Source organism: Lynx canadensis, chromosome B1 (genome assembly GCF_007474595.2).
Source record: "Lynx canadensis isolate LIC74 chromosome B1, mLynCan4.pri.v2, whole genome shotgun sequence".
NCBI lineage: Eukaryota > Metazoa > Chordata > Mammalia > Carnivora > Felidae > Lynx > Lynx canadensis.
In genome coordinates, this window is record NC_044306.2 from 173,298,158 (window position 1) to 173,310,411 (window position 12,254).

At 37.5% G+C, this 12,254-nt stretch overlaps 1 protein-coding gene across 3 annotated transcripts in view; it reads left to right on the plus strand.

Moving 5' to 3' along the window:
* RFC1 (replication factor C subunit 1) overlaps positions 1-12,254 on the plus strand; it is an 86,505-nt gene that overhangs the window by 44,806 nt on the left and 29,445 nt on the right. For all 3 annotated transcript variants that reach the window (XR_003968466.1, XM_030314029.2, XM_030314028.1), the window contains exons 5-6: positions 6,945-7,177; positions 8,315-8,392. Coding sequence is in view for 2 of the 3 variants with exons in the window: in XM_030314029.2 (XP_030169889.1) it covers positions 6,945-7,177; positions 8,315-8,392 (311 nt within the window). In the remaining variant the exon portion in view is untranslated. The remainder of the gene's footprint in view (positions 1-6,944; positions 7,178-8,314; positions 8,393-12,254) is intronic.

Consider the following 12,254-nt stretch of genomic DNA (forward strand, 5'->3'; position numbering starts at 1 on the left):
AAACATTAAAAAAAATGAACAGACTGTTGTTTGTTCTTGTAACCCATATTTTGCTATCAGGCACTTGTGAAACCATGAGAGACACAGGATTGTATTCCAGAATGCCAAGGAAGTAGTACTATATTAGGAAAATAATAACTAAATACTAATGAAGTAATATACAAGTGGTTTATATTTGGCATTAAAACTGAGACAGCATTGTTACCTCCTCCCACATGTGGGGAAGTGGAATATGAATGGAAGTGGGGAATTGTGTTGCTGAGCTGCTCCCTTTACTCTTTGTGGCCAATCAGGTTTCCTTGTATTGCATGTTTCATACCTGAAAATTGTAAGAAGTTGTGGGTGTTGTACCTGTGTCCTACTGTCCAAGCCTCCTTCCACCCACTTTTCTTTTTTTTGTGAGATCCAGTGGCGATAGAAGGAGAGTAAGTGGTAAAATGTTCCACTTTCTTCTCCTGTGTTCTGTTTTCTTAGTAACTGAAACCAGCTGTGACTTTCCATGGACTGTTTTTGCTGCTCTGGTAGGGACTCGGCACCGTGTGGTGGATGACATCACAGTACAAGCCAGTACATTTTTTCTTGTTTATCATTACTCACCTCACTACACCTCACAAATGATAAAATGGGTTTATTTAAAAAATATAACAAAGTCTGAGTCTAAGAGGATTTGTTGGTAATGAATCAAATCATGTGTTCTCTTAATTTCTTGATTAAAGATGAGCAGTTACAGAGGTTTTATTTAATTATACTGGAGTACAGAATGTCTGATTCACCACATAAATGGTGCAAAGATGGTATGTTTAGTTTCTCTTCCATCCATTTAATTAACAAATATTGAAGACTTGGCATGCTTCTGAACTTTTCTCTACTTCCAAAACCAAAATGACAGTTTGGGTTTTTGACTCAAGGAAAGTATTGAAAAAGAACTTGGTAGAAAAAGACTCTAAAAACTCGGATTCCTTTTTCAGTTTTTGGCTAGTTGTTACCAAATAATTTTTAATCTCTATAACCAGATCTGTCTAGCATGATCTCCATTAATTTGGTTTCTGTGTGTTCCAGACTGAAGGAAGGAAAATCAGAATCCCCAGGTCTCAGCAGGATAAACTCCATAATTAGATATTTTTCCTTCTTGGCTTATAAATAGGTTTCTGTGTAGACCTGCACATTATTTTCTTTCTCTGATTTGTTACCCTTTCTAAACAAATGAATGTATCTAACTCAGAGTGGCAAAGCAATCTTCTCTCCCAGGCAATTCCTCTGCTGTATGTTGGATAATGCTAGTTTACTTGGTGATTGTTACTACTTTTGAGGTTGTGTTGTATATAAATAAAAATAAATGGTGTTTTTATAAGGAGACAGATATCCTGGAGGGAGATTCTGAGTGTTCAATTGCCCGTGATTTTCAACTAGGTCTAAGAAATTGGACTTAGATCTGTTTATCATTATCGTATTATACGTTCCTGGGCAGAAGAGAACACAGTTTGCCTTTGGCTTCTGACAATGCAAGAACAAATTTAGGCTTATTAAAAAATAAGAACAAATGTTAAAAAAGAGAAACAATGATAACTTTATTTGGAATGTTTCATTTGTGCACACTGTGTAGGATTGTAAAATATTTATTTTATATGAGGATGGTCACAGCAACACCTGTTAAAATGGCTGTCTTCTGCAAGCAGCTGATGGCATTGTTTTCATCTGTGGCCTCTTTTGCCTTCATTTTCAATAATGTATTGGTGTAGCCTTTGAAATACTAAAGGCTATAGGAGTTTTAAGACAACTAGTTCAGAAGTCCTAGTACAAAGACATAGCACTGCTGCTTTCTGCAGGTTTTCTGCCTTTATCAAGGTAAGAGGACAGAATGCTTTCAGATATGCCTATTAGTTTATAGAACACCATATTTTTTTTCTGTATTCTTGATGATCCTCTGTGTTTATAGGAAATACCCCTATGCTTAGGATCATGAGTTTATTTTTTTTTTGGTGTTAGCTTTTCCCATAACTGTAAGGAATATTATTGGGAAGTGCATAAATCATGGAGTACTAAGTAAGTGTCAAATCAGGCAAGCCAGTCTTTTTTTCTCTTTTCGTGACTGTATTTCACTAGAATTTCTCCTACTTTCCAAGGGGATTGGAGAGCTATTTATTTTGTGGTTAGTACAGAAAAAGGGGCCTTGTATGCAGTTTTAGCTAGTACGATATAAAATACTTGAAATTTTATTCAGAACACTTCTAGCTTTAAAATCTTTTTTTTTTTTTTTTTTTTTTTTTTTTTAGTTTAGAGAGATAGTGAAGGAGGGGGGCGAGGGGGGGGAGAGAGAGACAGAGAGACAGAGAGAGGGAGAGAGAGAGAGAATCTTAAGCAGTCTCAGAGCCCAACACAGAGCTCTATCCCACAATCTTGGGATTGTGACCTGAGCTGAAATCAAGAGTCAGATGCTCAACCGACTAAACTACTCAGGAGCCCTCCATAATATTTTTTTAAAAATCCATGTGTAATTATATTTTTATTCAGAAATTATGAAAATATGTAAAAAAATATGTCTGTTTGGGTATAGTACATTCTGGATCTATAGCTTGAAGACATTTGTTTTATTGAAGGCTAAATTCATTGAAGTGGAATTACTGGGTCCAATTAATGGGTATACATATGTAAGGATTTGGTACATATTGCAAAACCGTCTTCTATAGATTTTAAACAACTTACTACCATTGCTTGTTATGTATGTGAAAGTCCCATTTCCTTATACCCTTGCTAACAGTCATTTTAATGTGATAATCTTAGAAATTTTTGATCTCACTAAATTTCATGTTAACCTGTTAGCTGTAAATATTTATGAGATTGCTGGAGAAAGGGTTAAACTAGGGATTGCAAGTATCTACAATACCATTGTTTCCCTTTCTGGGGCTATACCAAATAGCAGTGATTGATCTTGTCTGAAGTGAGTTCTTAAAGACAAATACAACATTTTAGATAGTGAGGAAGTAATTAGGGAAGAACTGTAACAGAAGAACAGTGATTGACATGGTCCATTTAATTCTGGGATTTTTCTGTTATGCTGCTTATTAGCATGGCTGGGTGTAGTGGAAATGGAATGTTACTGCTTTTGGCATTTTTAAAGTGGGGAAAGGGAGATCTAGTAGAGGACTATCATTTTGCAGAGACAATGTAATTTTGTTCTTTCTTCATGAAGGTAATCCCTCGTGCCCAGAAATACAGCTGTTGAACTTAAAGTGAAAATTTCACCAAGTGAAAATTATAAAATTTAATAAGCTCTCAGATGAGGTTAGAAGTCTTATATACACTTATATATACATATTATAAAAACAATATGTTTTTAATTTTGCACTTACTCTCTAAGGGAGATGTATTGGTTGTCTACACTTTGTAGATTCCAGTGTTGTGGTTATTTTTATTAAATTAAAGCCAGGGTATCAGCAGTGTTGGTCTTGTTTTGAATCTTCTTTTAAGGGCACTTTGCATAATTTGCATAATATTTTTTGACTGCTAAGTAGAATAGTTTGTTGAATGCCACTGGTTTGGTTATGCTACAGCTTAACTGAGTCTAGGGGTTTAAAATTTTTTTTTTTCAACGTTTTTTATTTATTTTTGGGACAGAGAGAGACAGAGCATGAACGGGGGAGGGGCAGAGAGAGAGGGAGACACAGAATCGGAAACAGGCTCCAGGCTCTGAGCCATCAGCCCAGAGCCCGACGCGGGGCTCGAACTCACGGACCGCGAGATCGTGACCTGGCTGAAGTCGGATGCTTAACCGACTGCGCCACCCAGGCGCCCCTTTTTTTTTTTTTTTTTTTAATTTTTTTTTTTTCAACGTTTATTTATTTTTGGGACAGAGAGAGACAGAGCATGAACGGGGGAGGGGCAGAGAGAGAGGGAGACACAGAATCGGAAACAGGCTCCAGGCTCCGAGCCATCAGCCCAGAGCCTGACGCGGGGCTCGAACTCACGGACCGCGAGATCGTGACCTGGCTGAAGTCGGACGCTTAACCGACTGCGCCACCCAGGCGCCCCGAGTCTAGGGGTTTAAAATAAACCAGCTATAAATTGTAAAATATTATTATTATTATTTTTAATGTTTATTTTTGAGACAGAGAGAGAGACAGAACTTGAGCCGGGGAGAGGCAGAGAGAGAGAGGGAGACACAGGATCTGAAGTAGGCTCCAGGCTCTGAGCTGTCAGCACAGAGCCCAATGCGGGGCTTGAACTCACGAACCGTGAGATCATCACCTGAGCCGAAGTTGGACACTTAACCAACTGAGCCATCCAGGCGCCCCTAAATTATAAAATATTATTTGGGTTTTTGTAATATAACAATTCATTACGTTGTTATCTTAGAGAAAAAGAAAAGAGTTTCAAATTACATTCTTAGTGGTTATCAGGACTATTATGGGTGATTATCGTGGCTGTTGTACTTTAGTGGAATGGTGATAATGACACTTCTCCTTTGCAAAACGATCTGACACCTCTCCTTTGCAAAACGACACCTTTTCCCACATCTGGCAGTGACAGACAAGGTCCTATTGTCAGGTGGGGAGAACAGATATGTGAGTGACTGAACCTGGTCAGCTGGCTGACTCTTGTTAACAATGGTTAAACTGAAATCTAAGTATATAAAGCCTTGGATGTGCTTAGAAAAGTTTACAAATGAAAATTTTAAGCTTGAAGGTAGATTGACTATAGTTGAGGATAAATAAAACAAGTATGCTTTAAGTAAAATCTTTTGCTTGCAGGTTAAAACCTGCTTATCGTGAAAAACGTAGGTTATTGTAAGCAAAATGCAATTTGTTAAGCTATTGTCTCTCTCTGAATGCAGGAATGAACCTTAACACTTTAGTGTAAATATGTCAGTTTAGCAAACTGATCAAGGGTAAGATTGGCCCCCATCTTGATCAAGTGTCCACTCCTGGTCCAGTTGTTGGTGGTGAGGAGTATGGAGCCATTTTATACATTTATTCATGATTATCCAGGCCCTCGGAGGGTAGTGTGAAATGTAAATTCTTTGGAAATTTGTAGTGAACAGTTCATTTGTAGAGAATTTGCTTTAAGTGGTAGGTTACTTTTTTTTTTTTTTAACGTCTATATTTTGAGAGAGAGACAGAGTGTGAGTGGGGGAGGGACAGACAGACAACAGAATCTGCGGTAGGTGGCTGTGAGCTGTCAGCACAAAGCCCGATGCCAGGCTGGAACTGTGATCTGATCCAAAGTTGGACGCTTAACTGACTGAGCCACCCAGGCACCTCTGTAGTTTCATTTTAGTATAAATACAATAATTAGAAAGTAGGGCACCTGGATGGCTCAGTTGGTTAACCATCTGACTCTTGATCTCAGCTCAGCTCATGATCATGGTCCAGGTCATGGTCTCATGGTTCCTAAGATTGAGCCCCATGTTGGGCTCTGTGCCAACAGTGCAGAGTCTCTTTGGGATTCTCTCTGTCCCTCTCTGTCTCTGCCCTTCCTCTGTTTGTGGGCATGCGTGTGCTCTGTTTCTCTCTCAAAATAAATAATAAACTTTAAACAATAATTAGAAAGTAAGCCTTTAATCCTTTTTGATTTTTTTTACATATTGTGGGTACGTTCCTCTTTGAGGTGGCAACCACGTAGGAATAGCACATGCATGGCAAATGCTCTTGGTTGAATGAGGGAGTATTTGAGAGGAAGTGACTCACCTATATGTGGCCTTGCACATCAGACTTATAAAGTGAACTCTCCCACCCACACAGTGACCTGGTCTTCACAATTGCCTTTTAGATTTTTCTATTGGATTTCTTTTGTTATTGGTAATGGCCAATGAAAAGAGCTTTTTATCTTGTGAATCACTGAACCAAAAAAAAACCCCATGTCTTTTAGGCCTTTCTGAGGTACATTGTTGTATCTAAGCATTTTAGAAAGATTAGAAAGCTTAGAAAGACATTTAAACTAGATGTTTAATGAGAACTTTTTAAAAGAAATATAAAACGTAACCAAAAAAAGTATTTAAAGTCTTATATGAATGGCTAGATATTGCTGGACAGTCCACCTTCAGTATAGAGCTAGACTCTGACGACTTATTACCTCTGCAAATAACACTAGTTCAAGGCATCACCATTTCTTCTGGAACAACCGGAGCTTCCAAAATGGTTTTCCTGCATTTGTTTTTTCCGCTTGATGGTGTGTTCTCCAAAGGATAAGACTTAAGTTGGATCACTCACTACTCTGCTGAAAATTCTCCAGTGGATTCTTATTCTGAAATAGAACCTAACATTCTTTCCATGATCCCACATGATTTGACCCCTCCCTCTCTCACTGAAACTCTAGTGATGTATCCCCTTCATTATGCTGCAGTCATAGTGACCTTCAAGCTCACTCACTTTAAGCCTTTTGCTCTTGAGTTTTCATTGCCTGAGGTATCTTCATTTCCAGACTCTATTTGAATGTTGCCTATCAAAGAGGCTTTCCCTGATGACCATATCTGAAAGAGCACCCCCCTCATTGCTCTTGAATTGTTTCATCTTGTTTTACTTTTTCTTTATAGCAATTATAATTTGACAGCATATGTTTACTTGTATATCTGTTTCCTCTTCTAGACTCCAAGCTCCATGAAGGCAGGGATTTTGTCTTTTTAATTCACTGTATAAATACAGTGAATATTTTATTCACTGTAGGTGTCCTCAGTGCCAGCACATAATGGATACTCTGTAAATATTTGTTGAAAACATGAGTAAATAAATCTATTTGTGTCCTCTGGGGTGGTAACTGGTGGAAATGGTTTAATACATATATGGCAGTGGTAAATGTAAGGATGACTGTTGAATTTAGGAGATAGGAAGAAACAAATCATTAGCCTTCCATAGCTCTAGAGTAGTTTTTATAAAGTTGGTGGAAGTGGTTGCTTTATATAATTAGAATCAATGTTTTATTAAGTAATGTTTGGTTATATTCCATTTAAGATGAAGAAGATGACTTTATGTGTAAGAAGGCAGCCTCTAAATCAAAAGAGAATGGAAGATCTACAAATAGTTATCTTGGAGCATCGAATAAGAAAAAGAATGAAGAAAACACTAAGACCAAGAATAAGCCTTTATCACCAATAAAACTTACCCCCACATCAGTGCTTGATTATTTTGGAACTGGAAGTGTCCAACGATCAGATAAGAAGATGGTAGCAAGCAAAAGAAAAGAGGTGAGTGTTCGGCATTCAAGCAAGAATATTCAGGATTTGTACCCCTTTATTGTTATTAATAAAAGAAATTTGGATGTTGTAAATTGATCAGCATATTTTCTTAATGAAAATAATTTTCCTGTGATTATGGATAAAACATACTGCCATCATTTTAGAGGATAAGGAATTTAGCATATTACACATTTATTTTTTTGTATATGAAAGTGGGAAAAGATCATTTAAATCATAGGAATAAATTGAAATGCTTAGAATTTAAATACTCAGAATGCAAACTTGGGGCATTTGGGTGGCTCAATTGGTTAAGCTTCCAACTCTGGATCTTGGCTCAGGTCATAATCTCATGCTTCGTGAAATCGAGCCCTGCATTGGGCTCTGTGCTCTCAGCACAGAGCCTGCTTGGGATTCTCTCTCTCTGTCTCTCTCTCTCTGTGCCCCTTCCCTGCTTAGTGTCTCTCTCTCTCTCTCTCTCTCTCTCTCTCAATCTCTCTCTCTCTCTCTCTCAAGAGTAAGTAAATAAACATTAAAAAAAGAGAGAGAGAGAGAATGCAAACTCACTTTGCCTTTGACTTTCAGCCAGACAAAATTGGACAGTAAGTTTGTTCCCAAGTGAGGTTGTAAGTATATAACTTATAAACAGAGCTTACCTATGTTATACTTTTGATCTTTCTACTTTGGCTGATGTTGGAATCATTTTCTTCTGAACATTTAGGAAACAAATACACATAAATTACAGTGAAGATAGTCTCCTGAGTTAAAGCCTGCCAAATGATGTGTGTTTGTTGATTGCATTAGTGCCTCTGTAGGACAAATGTAACCAGTCACACATACTGGTTTGCCAATGTTCCGGACTATTTCTGAAGCCAAGATGTTAGTCTGCAGGTTTTTGGGGTTACTTCTTTTGAACATTACAGTAGAATTAAGTGAGAACCATCTGTTTGTAGGATATTTGCTCATTAGGAAATTGCATGTGGTCAGGGAGTAGCTATGAACATAATCTTCTGGCTGGTGTGCATTGAGACTATTTTATAACTGATAAATTTATTGCTTATTGGTGTATTTAATTAGCTACAGTCGAGAAAAAGTACTTTATTTTTAACAAGGTTTATCTGATCTTGCTTGATTATCTTTGAAATATAGCCTTCACAAAATGTGGATGATTCCAGATTAAATGATGAAGCCATCGCCAAGCAATTGCAACTTGATGAGGATGCAGAGGTATTGACATTTTGTTTAGGTATCATTAACAGCTTGATGTTGTGCCTTGCTGTTTAGTGTACTCAGGCCAAATGATCAGGATTGTTCTAGTTTAATTTTGAATTGACTCTCATTGTAAGAGTTATGTGTAAAATAAGTTAAAATCTAATATATAAAAATATAAATTTATTTAAAAAATTTTTTAAAAAGTGTATTTTTATTTTTGAGAGAGAGACAGAAAGAGTGAATAGGGGAAGGGCAGAGAGAGGGAGAGAGAGAATCCCAAGCAGGTTCTACACTGTCAGCCCAGAGCCTGATGGGGGGGCTCCAGCTCACAAACTGCGAGATCATGACCTGAGCCGAAACCAAGAGTCAGATGCTTAACCAACTGAGCCATCCAGGCACCCCTAAAATTCTAAATTTATGTAAAAGATAAATGATGAGAGTAGGAGATAATTATTTAAAGATTTATTATTAGATTTCTTTGAGTGGAAGCCTCCTTTAGTATAGTTAAAATAATTTAATTTGGTCATACCTTTTTCCTTTTCAGTATGGGCAATTTCATCCACTCTTGTGGCTAAAAGTACTATGTATATGCTGATGACCCTTAAATCTGTTCCAGTTCAGAGGGCTCTCGTGAGCTGTAAACTTTTTATATTCATTCAACAAGTATTTATTGAGCTCGTACTGAGTGCATGGCACAGTTCTAAGTGTTAAGGATACTGCAGTTAAAAAAAATGTCTTATCATTATAACTGCTGTGAAGAAAAGTAAAAGGATAGATAGTTTTGGGGTGATCAGTGGGATTATGAGTGTTCTATTTAAATAGAGGGGTTAGGAAGGCCCCTCTGAGGAAGTGACATTGGGGAACAAAATGAAGTGATAATGGTGAGGCATAGGACTGACTACCTGGAGGAAGATTTCTAAACAGAGAAAAGCAAGTAGTTTTCTTGAGGTGGAAACATTTGAGTTTGATGCATTTGGAAATCCTGTAAGTCATGACAAGTCTTTGGAACCTACCAAAAGAAATGGTAAGGATTTTGGATTTTAGTCTCTGTGAGATTAGAAGCCATTGGAGTGTTGAATACAGAAGTGATGTGATTTGATGGATCTTAAAAGAAAATTATTTTGGCTGCTGGGAGGCTAATAAACCATGGTGCAGCAAGAACAAAAGATTAGTTTGGAGACTCTTATGGTTGAGTAGGTGAGAGAAGTTGGCTTGTACCAGGGGTAGTGAGAAGTGGTCATGAAATCTTTATGTGCTTTGAAGGTGCAGCCTTTCAGTTGTTGCCGACAGATTGTGTGTAAGGTGTGGGGGAAAGAGAAGATGCAAAGAGGATTCCTAGTTTTTTGGCTTGAGTAACTGGATGAATGGTGATATTATTTATTAAGATGAACACTGGTACAAAGAAATAAAGAATTTTGTTTTGGACATGTTAAATTTGAGATGCCTAATAGGCTTCCACATGGAAATGCAGAGTAGGCGTTTGGATAGAAGAATCTGGAGCTCAGGGGAAAGGTCTAAACTGAAGATGTATATTTGGATCATTAGCATTTGAATGGTGTTTGAAACCAGTGTAACCAGATAAGATCATGGGTAGAGAATGTAAACAGAAAAGAAGTCTCAGGTTTGAACTCTAGGGTACTGTTAAAATTTAGAGGTCAGGAAGAGAAGGAGGATGATCTAACAAAGGGGATTTAAGAAAGTGGCTAGTGAAGTAGGAAAATCAAGAAAGCTTGTTATTTTCTGGAAGCCAAACAAAATATTTCAAAGAAGAGTGTTCATCTCTATCAAAGGCTCCAGACCTTGATACCTGATGCCTGAACCCCCTTCCTGTTTATTAGCTTAAGTGTCATTTTATTATACTCTCTTAACTATATTGGAAGCCCCCCCTATATACTGTGTTGCACCCCATTGTAGCTACTAATAACATTTATTATAATTGTTATTTATGTGTTTTCTTATCGTAGGCTCTAAGTCCATACACCAGGGCTGTTTAGTTTCATTTTGCTTTTGTGACATCAGTGTTCATTTTAGTGCTTGGCATAGAAAAAGCTCTTGTTAAATATTGTTGTGAGAGAACAGTATTTCAGTTTTCTGAAATATGTCTGATCACATTTCATTAATTTGGCAGTTACACAGAGTTTGTGTTTTCAAAATCTTTTCCATCTTATTTGATTACATTGAATTACATAGACTGTAAGCAGATAATCCTGATGACTGAAGGTAGCACAAATGGTTTCATTAAAACGGTGAAGTAATTTTTAGGTATATGGCTTCTTGTCTCAAATACTGGAGACCTACCCCATCCTTTCCAAACTAGCTTTGGTACTTTGTATCACAGTGCCCCTGTTTTCCCATTGCTGTCACATTCTTTTAGAACCTTACTTGGGTAATTTACTCGTCTGTGCGTGAGCTGGGGAGGGGCAGAGGGAGAAGGAGAGAGAATCTTAAGCAGGCTCCACTCCTAGCATGGAGCCTGACATGGGGCTCCACATGGGGTTCTGTCTCACCACTGTGGGATCATGCCCTTAGCTGAAATCGAGAGTCAGATGCTTAAATGACTGAGTCACCCAGTGCCCCCCCGCTGATGAATTTCTAATGGGAGTATTTTCATTTCTTCTGTTCTGGCTTCTCAAATCCTCTTTACTAGAAGCATACTATAGAGTGTGAAATTTGGGGAAAATGGTAGAGTTCAACCAGAAATCCCTGCAACTGGAGGTTTAGAATTTGAAACACTTTTCTATGATGAAGATTTTTCATATTGTTTTTAGTAATTAAATGCTTAGTTCAGTTATAGTAAGTAAATATTTGTTAACAGAACGTATTGATGTGCATCTGTCTGGCTTGCTTACAGTTCTGTGTAGCTTGAATTAGTTCATTTTATAAACAAAAGGCTTGGTTACTGTGTTCTCATCAGTCTTCTGCCAATTTCAAAGCCTTTTCTTTTGGATTGAGTAGATTTGGAGGTTCCATCCTTTGAATGATACAAGGAGGCTTTTGTTTGATATTACATTAAACTATTTTATTGTTAAACTGGGGCGTAAAACCAGTTAGTTTATAAATGAGAAATATAGGGGCACCCGGATGGCTCAAGTCAGTTAAGTGTCCAACTCTTGATTTTGGCTTAGGTCATGGTCTCATGGTCATGGGATCGGGCTCCATGCTGGGTGTGGAGCCTGCTTGGAATTCTCTCTCCCCCTCTCCTCTGCCCCTCCTCTACTCACACTGTCTCTCAAAAAACAAAAATAAATAAAAATAAAAAATTATAAATGAGAAATGTATTCCACTGCTACACATTCTTTTCTGGAAGAGTTCCATTTTTCTGCAAATGAAAATACTGGAAATAACAACAAGGCAAGTAGAGTATCTTTATTCTACATGCTGTCTATTACTTTAGCATGTTAGGATGATGAAATAAATTTTCAAAAGTCAGAAGAGATACATCTGAATTAGTAATTGAAAATTGAAGTTTGATGATTATAAGTGATAGTTACACTTGTATGTAATAGTATTGTATACAAAGAAAATATATAATTTTCTTTATTTTTTAGATTCACTTTTTTGTTTGTGCCCTCCAGTCTGTTGTTTTTCTGTATGGATGAGATTGTTTTCAGAGCTGTTAGTAGAATTCAGAATAAATAAAAATAAGAGACCTGCGGGTGTCTGGGTGTCTCATTTGATTAAGTGTCCGACTCTTTCGGTTCAGGTCATGATCGAATAGTTCATGAGTTCCAGCCCCGTGTTGGGCTCCATGCTGTCATTGCGGAGCCTGCTTGGGATTCTGTCTCTCTCCCTCTCTCTCTGGCCCTGTTCTGCTTTTACTCTCTCTCTCTCTCTCTCTCTCTCTCTCTCTCTCTCAAAATAAATAAACTTAAAAAAA